Source organism: Oreochromis aureus, linkage group 20 (assembly GCF_013358895.1).
Source record: "Oreochromis aureus strain Israel breed Guangdong linkage group 20, ZZ_aureus, whole genome shotgun sequence".
Lineage (NCBI taxonomy): Eukaryota > Metazoa > Chordata > Actinopteri > Cichliformes > Cichlidae > Oreochromis > Oreochromis aureus.
Genome location: NC_052961.1, coordinates 19,818,985 through 19,834,355, shown reverse-complemented (window position 1 = coordinate 19,834,355; position 15,371 = coordinate 19,818,985). Strand labels below are relative to the sequence as shown.

The 15,371-nt window shown below is 40.4% G+C and overlaps 1 protein-coding gene across 1 annotated transcript; it reads right to left on the bottom strand.

The window, feature by feature from the left end:
• Positions 1-351: 351 nt before the first annotated feature.
• On the bottom strand, positions 352-15,370 carry lmbr1l (limb development membrane protein 1-like). The gene is made up of 17 exons (XM_031746883.2): positions 15,155-15,370; positions 10,247-10,331; positions 7,112-7,145; positions 6,605-6,744; positions 6,042-6,145; positions 5,804-5,927; positions 5,646-5,714; positions 5,491-5,555; positions 4,755-4,827; positions 4,369-4,455; positions 4,184-4,260; positions 3,990-4,067; positions 3,808-3,881; positions 3,468-3,558; positions 3,318-3,384; positions 2,653-2,814; positions 352-2,082 (listed from the first exon to the last, which is right to left on the bottom strand). Exons 1-17 carry the CDS (start codon positions 15,215-15,217, stop codon positions 1,997-1,999), a joined length of 1,479 nt encoding a protein of 492 aa, XP_031602743.1. The 5' UTR covers positions 15,218-15,370; the 3' UTR covers positions 352-1,996.
• Between the last annotated feature and the right edge of the window lies 1 nt (position 15,371).

Here is a 15,371-nt window from a genome sequence, read left to right as displayed (position 1 = left end):
ACAAAGGAGGTGGGTGGTGGGGATGTGAAGGAGTGATCGTAAGTGAGCGCCGCTTCTCCTGATTTGGAAGGTTATCTGGCATTTGCATCGAAGTGGGGAAAGCATGTGCAACGGCTGCAGTGGCGTCACGAGTGGACACCGCTGACAGACAGGCCCAAATACAGCTTTCTTCTGCTGCTGATTAAAGAAGTGCAACTAAAGGGTGGAGGGACACAGAGGACAGATGTCTCTTACCAGTAACACACCCACTACAGGCCACATGTTAGAAGATGTAACTGCATCAAAGAAATGAATAAATAACAACTTTGATGTGTGTTCAAAGAAAAAAAAAAAAAAACGCACACAAAGAGGTCAAAAACACATTTTTATTGATTATTGTTCAAAAACATTCACATGATAGTTAAAAAAGTAGTATGTAGGAAAATCTGAAACAACGGCATTTCAAGTTTTCTTTTTGAAATCTTTAAGAGCAACTAAACATTTTATTTAACTGTTTGAAAAGAGTAGTAATGAATCAAAATGTAAAGTATGGATTCCCAAACAACCATAAATAATAAAAACAACACACAATGCCATTTCCAGAAAAATACATTTTAAAAAAAAAAAAATCCATAAGAACTGTTTCAGAACAAGTGAAATGAGTAAACCTCAGAGTTGTCCACATATAATGCATACAATAACTAACCAGACAGAGTTAGGGGTTATATTGCCATTGGACTTAAGAGATAGTGTCCCCTGCTGGTCAAACCAACAGCAAATAACCTGCTGATACAGCAGCAAAAGTAACCTGTGACACAGGATCACCAACACATACGGGATGATGAGATAATGCTGACAGTAGATGATCTAACCTCTCAAAAGTCTGACAGCCACATCAGCTGTTCCAAAATATTCTGACATTATCAGATGCATTCACTCCAGTTTCCGACACAGAGGAATGAGATGAAAGCAAAATAAACATCACAGAAAATTAACTGAAAAGATGACTTTTGGTAAAGTTAAAAAGTGTGCTTTTACATACACAATATTGCACTTTCCCCACACAAATGCTCAATGATTCACAGTTTGATTGTTTTTTAAGGCAGCAAGTTCCCACTAGTGAGTGTCACATGGCATTCAAAGTATAAAGCTTTCAGTTTTGTTTTTTTTGTTTGTTTGTTTGTTTTTTTGTAAAGTCAAGCCGTCGCACAAAATGCTCTTAATCCTACTGGTAAACTCAATGTGTAAAACAAAAAACAAAAAAAAGAGCTCCAACACTGAGACTATCACGTCAACCTCACACTCCCTGTGTGTAACCCGCAGATCCACAGACAACTGAAGTGCTCTCTGTCCCATCAGCTCCCCACTAACGACTTCCTTTTATTAACCAACATAACACTGGTGCAGACTGGAACATCCAAACACATGGAAGTAGAAGATCTTCCAATCTTAAAATAGTGGTGGTACTTAAAGAGGAAGGCGTGGGGAAGCCGCAAAGAAAGAGAGAGCACTCAGTCGACCTGAAAAAGGAAGAGGAAATTATGTCACAGCTACAATGTAATATTTCAAAATAACTCTGCTGACTTTCACATATGTCAGACAAACGGCTGCTAAAGGATCCTCTTTTTACAAGGCATGACTTTGCAGGGGGTATTGCTCTGTTATCGTTGCTAATATGGCTTAAATCCCTTTTCCCCTTGATCCAGTCACACCTGTGGCTCGGTAACCACTTGTACCAGTATTTGCCTTTGCAGTCAAAAAGCAGTATAAACTTGGACCCTGATATATTGGTCACTGAACACAGCATCAAGCGGCGCTCCCACTGGACACAGTGCAAACAGACTCACATTCTTCAGTCTCTTCACACGTGGTGACCCGATCCATGTACCAGCTGGCAAAGAGACTGAACTGTGAATGCCTTTAATCCACCGGGTACACCTCTGAAATGGCTCAGTTTTTAAAGGTTAGGAAAGGCAGTCGTGAGCAGGAAAAAAACAAAAACAAAAAACAAAAAAGGTCACTGGATTTTAGACAATCCACTGGCCAGGAGGAGCCTGAAGGGGACGGTGGAGCGTGACACAGTTAAAGGTAGTCTGTGGAGACCTGTAAAGAGAGAGAAAAAAAGGACTATAATATCACACAATCAAAAGGTGGAGCATTACATTTGCAAAGCTAGGAAAAATGGTGATTTAGGTGAATTGAAAGTCTATTAATCACAGAACAAAAGTATGCTGGGAGGCAATGGGAAAGTGCAGCAGAGCTGCCACAGCGCAGAGATGCTATCTGGACTGTGAGGAAGGGGATTGCGTGTATGCATGTGTGAGTTTGGCGTGCCCATGCTCCGAGTGGTTGTTTGTGTTGGGTGGAGGTTTGGAGGGTGTGTGTGTGTGTGTGCTGTGAGGGGTCTAGGGCGGTGTGCCTGAAGGTCCCCAAGGAGACCTGACTCTCCTCCTGTCCCTTTACAATTTCCTGAAAGAATTGTATTCTTTCTATCTGAGGAAGAGAGACCAGCCCATAGGGAAATGGGGCCAAAGGTGGGGAAAGTTATGAAAGAGATATCCAAGTGCAATGAATTTAAGCACAGCTCAGTCTCACTGACAAAAAAAAAAAAATGTATATGCTTACAAACATTTTTCACCTTGCTTCATAAATTCAAAATGAAAGTAGACTGACCAAAGGCACGGATGAGCTCTCTTTGTACTGCCCAGGTGACCGTCTTTATCAAGGAGGCAGAGGTGAGGCCAGCAAACAGCATGTTGTATAGAAATACAATGTAGAAGTTCCCAAGCCAGTTATATCGACCAAAGTCTCCCAGTAGGTCGAAACGGGTGATCCCTAACACAGAATAACAGAAGCAAAACAAAGAAAGAAGTTCCACTTGTGAAAAATGTTCTAAAGCCCTGACTCACCTGCAGGCACAATATTCATGGCATACAAACGCCCTCCTGTGGACATCATTAAAACTACACAACCTCTTTCCATTTTATAGATGCCCTGTCAAAGCAGAGTCCGGGTAAACTTTTTATTTCATGTAACATCAAAGACAATTTTTCAAAAGACAATGTTGTTGCTTTCCATTACATTCTAACTTATCAGTGCCCACATTTCCTTTAATATATCAGCAGCTGTATGCGACTTATTTCACGTACACAGTGGATTGTTAAGATTGTGCAGTGTACATAAACAAGACATTCAAATACTGACCAAGGTTTGGTATGCATCAACTATATGCTCAGTCACACATTACACACACAGAATTACAGAGGAGCAAAACTCTGGACAAGGCTATAAACTTTGAAATGTTAATGCCCCACTTCTCATTTATGCTTCGTCCTTACCAAGAGTGCGTGAAAACACAGGCAGTGCAGAGCTCAGGATAAGCAGTGAAACACAGTTGGCGATTATCTGAAAGAAATTTAGAGGTTACCATCCTTAGTGAAAACAACAGTTTTTGGATAAAATAGATGCACCTGCTGACCACTGGGTACCTGTGTGAGGTTGGTGTCTTGTGCACGAGGCAGGAGGCCAGTGAAGAGAGGGGAACTATAGAAGCCCACCACTGAGGACACCATCAGATAACTGAAAATAATTTTAAGGACAACAGCGGAAGGCAGAGTGGTAAAGAGCACCCAAGAAGTAGGCTACATTTAAAAAAAATAAAAAATAAAATAAAAAGGTGCTTCCAATGTGTGAATGTGACAGAATGAGTCAACATCACCCACGCCCTGGTGAAATATCAAGGGGATCCTGGTGAGTGGCTGCGCCAAATGTAGACAACTAATTAACTCTATGTGCACCCAATTGTAAGATAGGAGGATAAAAGGATACAGAATGAGGACTACTTGAACAGCAGCACCCAGTGAGCCAAACATTGAAAAGGAGGCCATCCCAAGGTGAGGGTCCTACAACACACAAAAATAACAATCCTCAATATATCATCACGACTAGCTGTAGCACATAAACCTTTAAAAGCGGCGCATTTATTAATTTTGTTTTGGCAGAAACCTCACCTCCATTCCTCTGGGCATGGCTGTTTCATCCAGTAGCAACTCCAACACATTGAAACAGACCATCAGCACACACATCACCTACAGACACAAGAGACAATTACAAAATAATTCTTTAAAAAACAAAAAACAATTGTGGTCTTGATAAATTAAACTTAAAGTAGAATTGATGCTTATATTGATAGTCATGCAAGTACCGTCAGTGCGAGAAGCACAAGCATTGCAAGCGGGTAGCCCAGGTTTCGCTGCCATGGGGACGCTTTCCTACGCATCTCTGTGGGGAAAACAAGAAAGACAGAAAAGCGACAACAACAAATGACTACACTCTGTAATCACTGTGCGAGAACTCCAGCAGAGAGACGGCCTGTTTTGCCAGTCTTACCCAGGGCGACACGCTTACTCTGGACGGCTTGGTACTCTTTTTTCAGAGCCTCCATGTTCAGCTTGACCCAGCAGGATGTACTGCCACCTACAATCACACAGATGATGGTGGGAAAAAGAAGAAGAAGAAAAAATACGTCAAGCAGTTAATTTAAGGTTGAATATAAAAAACAAATATATGTATTTATATCGCACTTTTCTACACTCAATGACCACTCCAGACTATACATTTTAACAATACATTGATAAAGTACTTTTTCCTATAGTCTTCAAACACCTCACATTCATGGCCAATTTTGAATAACCAATTAACCTAACATGCTTGTCTTTGGATCGTGAGAAAAGTAACCAGAGGAAATGTTCTTGTGAACACGATCACCTACTTACAGTTGATTTTCCTGGAGAGAGAGTCTTCCTCAAATGTGGTGCAGCTCAGAGTATCTTCAACATCTTCCAGCAGCTAGAGAGGACAGGACCAGTCAGTCAATTCAATTTTTAATGAGGTCACAGGCACAAGTTGAAATGGTCATTTTCAGGTGTGCTAGCAGCTCTAGAGTTCTGACACTGCAGTGAAATATAGCACAGACATTTAGGCCATTCATAGCAGTTTTTCACTGCTATTTGGGAAAGTTCAGCATGTTAAATTAAAGCCATGACCAAACAACAGTACATACTGTTCTTTAAAGAGACTAGTATAAACCAATTATGTACATTTATTATAAGTTATGGTGCTCTGCATTTTAATAGACTTTGGGAAACTATTAATTAAACCTCAGAGACATTAAAAGGTTTTGGTTTCAGAAGCTTCCCATTTTTAAAAACCAACCAACTCATTTTAATTGTTTACTAGCTGTATGTAGTTTGCTCATTTACTTTGTGTATTCCCCTGACTAGTGTGCATCAACAGCACACTCAAAATTGATAATTCAGTATGCTTTCTTTAGTTGCATCTCATGTAATAAACACTACAAATTAACAACATGATTGGAACCAGCAGGAAGTTTGGATTTTGAAGATGGAATAAGTTGTGTTAGAAGAAAAGTTGTACTGACTCAGTGGGTTGCTAGCATAGCTTTAGACAACTAGACTTGTTTAAATTCAAGACACTGAGCCTGTGACTCACCCGTGGTTTGACTAGCAGGCTGCCCGTTACACTGAACATTCGTGACAACCCTAAGGGAGTGCACACTGAGGAGAGAAGCACAGAGATGATGATATGCAAAAGCCATAGAACCAGGTTTATAGCTACTCCACCAACTGTGAATGAGATATACTAACATAAAAGCAGCAGCACTCCAAAGAGAGAGATCCCCGAGTACAGGTAGGGAAGGTAATACTCCCACAGGTCTGAAATCCAGAGAGAGAGAGAGCATAATAAGTGGCTATATGAAACATATAAAAACTACTTGTCATTGAAGAATCTGTGGTTGACTCACCGTAGAGGCTCTTCCGGGCTATGTTGTCATGTAGGAGGGCTGATGCCACCCACACAATGCCCAGCACAAGCAGGGCCAGCAGCAACAGCAGCACAACTGCTTCATAAACTCGTGCCATTACGCCCTACACAACCAAAGCAGATGATGTGTGAGCAGATGGGTGCGAAAACAGGCACTGTGGACTCACATCTCTAAATCATTTTGAGTCTCCAATGTTAGCTTATGCTAAAAACGCTACCTTTCTGGACCCTGCAAATCCCTCGGACTCAGTGAAGAAATATGCAAAAGGCATGAGGAAGACCAGGGACAGGTTGGAGAAAAGGAAAACTAGGTTCCACAAACCTGTCAAGACAGATTTTTCATTTGTTATTTTTGGGGCAAACGCTCATTAGCATTAGTTTTAGCAGTATCCAGATCGGCCACCATGAGGCTCAGTCTTCCCAAGACTGACAAGACTGTACACATACATTGCAATGTGCAATAAATACAGAACAAAATAAGCTAAAAACATTAAAGCCAAGGTTACTGTCACATTAAACAGCACTACAATTCTTCACAATGAGATATTGGCATTGACATTGAGATTGGAAAACTTGACTGAATTGAACAGTGAGGTCACAGCTTCTCTGTCAGTAATAATTATCAGTTTGGACACAGGCCTGTTTAATATTGATTTAGAGGGTGTCACTACTGTTCATTCTGTTCCAGTTTTAAAACAGATATCCCCTCCTTGGTTTAACAATTCTCTATTTGATGTTTGGTTTGGTGTCATCCCTGCTTAAAAAAAACAGACAGATGTACCATGAATAAGAGATCCATTGAGCCACTGCATGTAGTAGCTCTGTGGGAAGGTGAGCAACACCTCATTGGACAGAATGGAGATGGGGAGAAGGAGCACAGCACACACTGCAACAGACAGGGTGAATGTGCACAGCCACAGCCTGGAAAAAGAAGAAAGACCATTTGTGAGTGTTGTGCATTTATTTATGTTTAGCCTCAAACACCACAGCGTAGATGAAAGGCTACGGTGGCCATGAATAAGGTGGCCACCGTAGTGCCGGCGTGTAAGGACAAAGGGCAGAGTGACATGGAAGTCACACCATTACACACACAAACGCACGCACACACCCGAACACACACACACACACACACACAGACAAGCCAGGGCAATAAATCCAAAGCCAAATGGTATTGGGTCACTACACATGTCACACTCACTTGGTATCTGCTCAATCATATGGAGTGGCACTACAAGCGAGTGAGAACAGAATGATACCAGCTAGTTAATCAGTTGTGTTTTTCACTTACGCAATTTTGTTGACAGTCGCATCTTCGACATCATCTAGAAGAGAACAGAGCAACAAGTAGGAATACACTCATTACACAACTGACAGACCTCCATTTGTTTTCACATGTAACTACCATACTTTTACACTGTAGGAAAGCCTAAGCACAGAACACATACAGTGTGTGCGTGTTTGGGCATGTGTAGAAGTGCAGCAAAAGCTGACCATATGAAGACGAAGGGAAAAAAAAAAAAAAAAAAAAAAAAAAAGCACTGGCTTCAGAAAGGGGAGTAAGCGGGGGACGAGTATGTTTGGAACATTCTGTTCAAGCAAAACCAAGACTCTAATAAAACTGAACTACCTATAGGCAGGATACGGAAAGAGTGGGGAATTAAGAATACCAAACAAACACTTCTACAAATGTCTCCATTTCATCTTTAAGCTTTAAAAAAAATAAATGTTTAAGATCTTGCAACAAACTAAAGTCCAAATTTCTTGATGCATTCTCAATCATCCAGGAAAGTAAATCTCCAAAAGTTGAATCTGTTCATCTGGACGTGGCGTTTTGTGGGAGAAACGTTTTCGTCACTCATCAAGTGACTTCTTCAGTCTCAGCTGACTGCAGGTTTCCCCAAACCTTATAAACAGTACATTTGCATAATGACTGAAACCAGCCCACTGAAGGAACAATGGGCTGTGAGGTCAGTTCCTTAATCATAATTATGCAAATTCCCATGACCATTGATCAACAATCACTGACCAAAACCCACTGATCAAAGAACACTGATCAATGGCCATGAGTACCATTCACAGAGAGTTGGGGAATGGCTGCAATCACAGCATTGTAAGATGGCGAAGATGTACCCTTAGCCCCCTCCTCGATTCAGAGATGGTCTTTCCCTTTTCACGTAAATGGCCTCCTTGACTCGGCGCTCAAACCAGCGTTCTTCCCTGTCCAGGATGTGTACATCCTCATCGTTGAAAGAGTGTCCACTGGCCTGTAGGTGTAAATAAACTGCAGAGTCCTGGCCTGACGAGGAAGCTCTTCTGTGTTGTGCCATCCGCTAGAGTAACATAGTGTACGCTGTTAAGTGCCAGGAGGATTGCCAGGATTTATACATCGGGGAAACCAAACAACCTCTAGCGAAGCGGATGGCACAACACAGAAGAGCAACCTCATCAGGCCAGGACTCTGCAGTTTATTTACACCTACAGGCCAGTGGACACTCTTTTCAACGATGAGGATGTACACATCCTGGACAGGGAAGAACGCTGGTTTGAGCGCGGAGTCAAGGAGGCCATTTACGTGAAAAGGAAAGACCATCTCTGAATCGAGGAGGGGCCTAAGGGTACATCTTTCGCCATCTTACAATGCTGTGATTGCAGCCATTCCCCAACTCTCTGTGAATGGTACTCATGGCCATTGATCAGTGTTCTTTGATCAGTGGGTTTTGGTCAGTGATTGTTGATCAATGGTCATGGGAATTTGCATAATTATGATTAAGGAACTGACCTCACAGCCCATTGTTCCTTCAGTGGGCTGGTTTCAGTCATTATGCAAATGTACTGTTTATAAGGTTTGGGGAAACCTGCAGTCAGCTGAGACTGAAGAAGTCACTTGGATGAGTGACGAAACGTTTCTCCCACAAAACGCTACGTCCAGATGAACAGATTCAACTTTTGGAGATAAAGTCCAAATTCACTATTTCTATTATTTCTGTAGCTCAGTACTACAGTATTTTCCTTACTGTGTCAATATTGGCACAGAGGAGAAATATGAGGATAAGCCTAAGGAGCAAAAACCAGTTCTTGACTCTTTACAGTCAAAAACAACTTTGTGCAGTGCTGTTGCACAATTGTCATTTAGCTGCAGGGCACAACTGTTCCATTGTTGTTGATGCACAGACCGTTTCAGCAGTGAGCTAATATATAGCAGGTTTTCCTCCTTCCCTTTTTTAGAAAAAAAAAAAGAAAAGAAAAAAAAAAGCATCTGGCCATCTCCCAGACTCCCACCCAATCATAGTGGAGCAGAGAGACCTGACTAGTTGGACATCCCACATCTGCTTCCAATTGTGGGAAGTTATTGGATTTATTGTGTAACTGTTTAAAGTTCTCCAGTCACACTTCAGAACTTTCAACATTTGTGTTAAACATTAAGAACATTTTTTTGACAATAACATTATTTATAATGTTGCTTATGTACATCGAAACAATGGATTTTAAATCAGACAAACCAGTTATGAATTAATTGTAGATTTTCAGCTATTTAGCTATTGTAAAAGAATACAGTTACTGCCCAGCTCAGCACCAACAAAAGGCCTGAAAGATGACGGGAAGACAAATAAAGTCCATGAATACAGAATTACTTTGATGGTTAACAAAAAACCCTTTATAACATCTAAACAATTCAAGAGCACTCTCAAAGAGGTAAGAGTGTTACTGTCAATGTCTACAATATAGATTTACCTTCATGAAAATACAGAGGGTTCACAAAAAGGTGAAAACTTTTAGGACACCACAAACATGGTGGAGGCAGTGTTATGACATGGGCATGTACAGCTACCAATAAAACCAACAGTTATTACTTAACTGTAACTATATGAAGTATGGTTGCTTATTAGCTATAGCTATTTTTATAATGCCTGTGTTCACCAAAACATATTTGACTACACTTTTCAAGACAGCGAAAAGTCAGAAAACAAAAAGCAAAAAATTTTTGTCATGTGTATGGTTTACATGCATTCAGCCTAACGAGGTGAATGCATTTTTTTCACATCTAAGTTACTCTAGCCCTAAACTCACATCTGCCTTCCTGCTAGGGTGCAGAAGCGGTACATTCATGTATGCAAACAATATTGATTTTACTGCTTGCATGAGCATTATTCAGGTTTCTGAAGACTCTTCAAATAAAGCACAAAAGAAAAATCCTGCTGCTGCCTGCACACAAACTAGAAAACAAAGACTGCTCAAAATAGAAAGGGTAATTTCTGAATAACACCTGTGCTTGGTTGAAAAGTATTGCCTACCTCCACCCACTCACCAATGTAGACAGTGTGCTTGTCAACATCATCACTGATTCTGCTGCAGGCAATTCTTTACAAGCTTTTGATAGAAAACGTTCTCACAGAGCAGTATTCGTGTGTTGCAGAAAACTCACCGGTGACAAACTCTGCAGTCTTCCTGAATTGATTAAGGATGAGGTAGGACAGCATGTAAAGGCAAGTAAACAGGAGAACACAGATCTGCAGAAGAAACAAAGAAAATTCTAGTGTTATTTTTGCATTTAAAGGTCCGAGGACAGGCATTAAAAGGGACTGGTGTTTTACATAAATAAGATTAGCTATGTAAACCACCTGTTATGCTATGTTAATCAATGAGTCAATGAGCAATAGACATGTCTGGTTTAGTGTAAGTTGGAGAAAGCAGAGAAAAGACATTTGGGGATTACAGAATGTGATAATATGTTCCTCACATAGCCAAATGCATTACATTTTGGCTATGCAAGTTTGCCTACGCCAAGAGAGACACAGATTAAGTCTGAAGATTATCCATTTAGTCCAAGAAAGAAAAAAAAAAAGGTCACTGTGATAAACTGAGAAGGATTATGAGAGAGTAAAAGAGAGAAGGGTTAATGCCATGGAGTGAGTGATCCCCCTCCACACTGCTTACCATTATATTAAAGCAACAAATTTAGGTTAAACCAGTCTTCCACCAGCAATCTGTTGTCTGGGAAAGCCCTCAACATGCCAACTCTAATTAAATCTCTTTACATTAATACAACAATGGATCAAATCGCTGCCTGCCACAGATAAGACAATAAGCAAGCACCAATGGTAGCTGCTGCTCAGAAACACACTCAAGTATAAAATATACCTGGACCTGGATACACTTGGACAGGCTCAGCAATGTAAGCTAGCTGTTGAACGTGCAGAAGATGTGACTGATTAATGCTGAATCCTGATTTATCTGGCAGCTCAACTGTGTGGCATTAATTTCATGTCAATACATTTTTATCAGTGCAACAAAGTGTTGCTGTGAGTCATGAATGAACTGATGTTGCCAAACCACAAGTATCAATGAAAACATTTCTGTTCCAGAGCCTCTGGGGAGCCCTGTATGCACAGCACAATGAAGACGTTTGTCCCTAAGGTAACAACAGCAACAAACACAGAGGGAGAGGCTCTCTGCAGAAATACAACGTTGTATAAAACCTGTTGCTAAATCGAGTTTACACAAAAGTTTGTTACTTTAGTTTAATCTTGCACTTGCTGTGTGAGATAAAAAAAAAAAAACAGTTGAGAGTCTGTGCGAGAGGAAATGATCAGTGGCAGCACAAAAGCTGTGTGTGTGTGCGCAACAACTAATCAGCTCAGTCTGCGTAAATTGTTGAATAATGCAGTCTGATTTGGAAAGAACCTTGTTATGGTTAATCCAACAACAAGAAAAGTAGAAAACAAAGGTTGGGTGAGAAACAGGTAGAGTGGGGTGGGGGGGGGACACGTGCTAAATTGGCCATATTGAGAGCTGGCAGGCAACAGGGGGCTGCTGAGGGGAGAGTTTAGAGAATTTCAGGCTCTAGCGTGACACAAAGTCTCAATGCAGACTATTTCACAATCCACAGAGTAATTCAAAAATTGTTCTGCCGAAGAAAACAAAAACAAAAAGCAGCTGAAGTGCAAATGTTCTCATTCTTCCCAGCCGTGTAGTTTGTGTAAAAAATTTAAAAAGGAGCAGAAGAACAGAGCAGAAATGTAATTTCGTTCAACCTCATGTAAACATGTGATGTGAATGACAATAAAATGTCCTTGAATCCTTGAAGAACGGAGGCAAAGCATCTCTTCCAAAAATGGACTCACTCTTAAAGTAGACACCTTAAGCACAATCTATTTAATGGTCTGCAATAATTATTAATTAATACTTAAGTGCCTTTCAGTATTGGGTCTCTCAATAACAAATAAACTAAAAAAAAATACAAAATAAAAAAGGGGCGGGCGGGGATACGATCCATTAGGAAATAAACACATTGCCCACTGTTTTCCTTCTCTCAAAAGTACTGCAGAAAGTCACTCCTGAGACTCAAACCCATCAGTTCTGAGCTATTATAGTTTTCAGTCAGAGAGCCGCACACTCAGGTATTATACAAATATTACAGTGCTCTTTTCTAAGCGGGGAATAGATATCAGTGTGTGCTGATGCTGGCTGTTCCAGTTCTCTACTGCAAGATTTTATCATCATGACCTTTTATCGTGCTAGACACTGATCCTTCTTGATCCGACTAGGCTCAGGCTGCGGTCTGTGGATGAGTACTCCTAGCTCGGCTGTTTACCCCATCTCCCACAGACAAACTCTCTACGCTTCAATTTTCTACTATCTGCTGATACCCAAGATGATTTACAAGAACACAATCAGCTCAAGTGAAGACATGCACTTGGCTGTAATAGCACTTTCCCACTGATTATTAACTGTTTATTATGCCTTTGGCCAAACAGGTATAGTACATTTCATCGAATCAGAATTTGTTTTGAATTACTGTCGACTTTTAGGAATCCGGTACCAACTGGTCCAGCTGGGAGGCTTCTGACCAGAAGCCAGAAAGTGTCATACTTCACATAAATACCGTCTTCCACCCCCTTTTAGTCAAGCACAGAATTTTACCACTTGTCTTCACTCCAACAAGATATTTCACTGATTATTATTATTATTATTACTACTATTATTATTAAACGAATCTCATCTGTTCTCATGACATGCAAATAGCTGCAAGCATGTTTGTTGCCTATAGAAATAGCATTTGTAGCATATCTTTGTCATGCACCTATGGAAAAATGTATCTACCCTGTGCATTGATAAGTGCATTATTTTTCCATCACATTTCCTCAGAATCAAAAAAGAAGAACTAATGGTACAGCTGCTTGCATGTTTTGGATATCTAATACAAGAGCATTCTCAGTAGCTAAACCAGCATTTATATGCATCGGCTAAGGACATGTTGGTATAAAAACATCTCTATTGGATGATACAGGCCTCGTTGACTGCCTCTGGACTATTGGCAAATAAACAGACATTTAGAAATATCAGTGGCTGATGTTTGTAGTCTGTAATCTAACATCAGTTTTACACTAGCTTCAAATACAGAACTGTAAAAGACTGAAAGAATTTAAAACACCGTTTTCTTTTGTTTAGTTTTTGGTATCTCACAATTGACGCATATCTATTATTATATTATTTATGAATAAGAGTTACAATAATTAGCCAAGTAAACCATTAGTTTAGAAACTCAGTCAGCAGCTATTCTGATAGCCATTTCAGTTATATTAAAGCAAATATAAGTCAGTTTAGGTTCTCAAAGACATTTTGGAATATTTCATTATAGACTAAACAACTGTAAAAAATAATCACCAGATTAACTGATAACTAAAGCAAATACAATGCAGTAAAATGGCAGCATGGTGGTGCGATGGTTAGCACCATCATCTCAAAGCCAGATGGTGCTGGGTTCGAATCCACTGGCTGTGGACTCTATAACATAACATACCTGTTATGTTTAATGGTGACTGTAAACTGGCCATAAGTGTAAATAGTTATCTCTACCTCTCACCATATGACAGCTGGGATGGGCTTCAGCTCAACTGAAACCCTGACTTGAATAAATGGAAAAAGATGGATGGAATTATTTTTATTTATTTATTTTTGGATATCAAAGAGCTGCTGAGAGCAAAGAGGGCAGAATATTATTCTCGGTCTAGCATACAGGCACTTCTGCCACAGGTTTATGACTTTAAAATAAGCTGATCAAAGATAGGCTTGGCCTAAAGCCATTAATAACCAGAGGTGCTGGGGCAGCTGACAAGCCTGAGAGGAAGTACTGTGAAGAGGAGGTAAGCTGGAGACTTGAGACTTGCCACTTGCTAATAGCATTAGGTATTTGAAAGGGACAATGACAAAACAAGGGCATTAGAAGAAATGAAAGCACTTTATTTGCTGTTCATTTGGTTTTGGTTTACTAATAACTACATCACTGAAAATGTATACCGCCTACCAAATGTAGAATGCTATTTTAAGTGATATTTTCCAGAGGATGTAATCTTGCTTCTGATACCTAATGTGGGCAGACAAAAAAGCCACCAACAGCCCCAATGTGCAAATATCTTAGCCTACCACTTAAAAAAGGGGGGAGGATGGTTTCCTAGTCTGCTGGGGAAAAAAAACCTACATTCTTTAGAGGTTTCACAGTTAAAAGCAAGAATTTGACACAATCTTACTGTGTGCTCTTTTGGATTCAGTAAGCCCTGTTCTGATTTCTTTGCTGCTGCAGTGACTCAATCTCCCACAGGAATCACTATTTTTCATATTATACAACTCATCTACACACACACACACACACACACACACACTTGCTGTTTCTTAAAACCTCACATTTTTTTCACCTCATGATCTTCTGCAAACCAGAACGAACTACTTGGAGCTGAGCAAAGCAAAACAAGATGATGAATCAACTCCTGATGCTAAGATATGAAGGTGATAAAGTGTTGCCTGACGATGCTTTTATGATATGCTAGTTCAGCAATCTCCAATCTCAGTAGCCGGGCCCCCGTCTACAGTGATGTGAGGGTTAAAGGTCAGAAGCCGTGTGCTTTGCTGTAACTGAACCGAGTCTAAGGTTCAAATAGTTGCTGTTGCTTTTATACAAAACTGCGATAAAACAGCAGAGGTGAAAAAAAAAAGAGCATCAACAGTAACAAAATGCTGTGCCTCTCTGCTGCCTGCTTACCAGCTGTATCCGTGCAACAGTTAAAGTTTTAACATCGGTTAAGCTAGCCCAGGAAGCAAATATCAATCGTTATCATAACTTTTTTTTTAAAGTGACTTCAAACTTGGTATCACTTAAGAAAGTAAGACGTGCAGTCTACAGCTGAGAAATAAAAGTCGTGCTACCGCTAGGAAAAGTGAAATAAACAGCGTTAACTGAGGCGACTTTTTTACAGTGATGCGACTTGCATTGTTTGCGGGGGGAGACTCTCATAAGCATAGTAAACGACGGTTGAGTTAGTTAGGCGTTACTTACTATAGTCTCCCGGACACGGTTGTGGAAAAGTTGCTCTCTAACCGACACGTCGTCCGTTTCCATTCTCCGAAACCATAACAGTGTCCTCAGGCTTAAAAGCGCTGGAGGCGGGGGGAATAGTTAAAAACTTAAGCGACTTTGCATCTTCTCTGGATATGCTGTTGATGTGTAGCTAGCAGAGCTCGCTCGCGTTTAAAGAGCTAACCTGCTGCTGCAA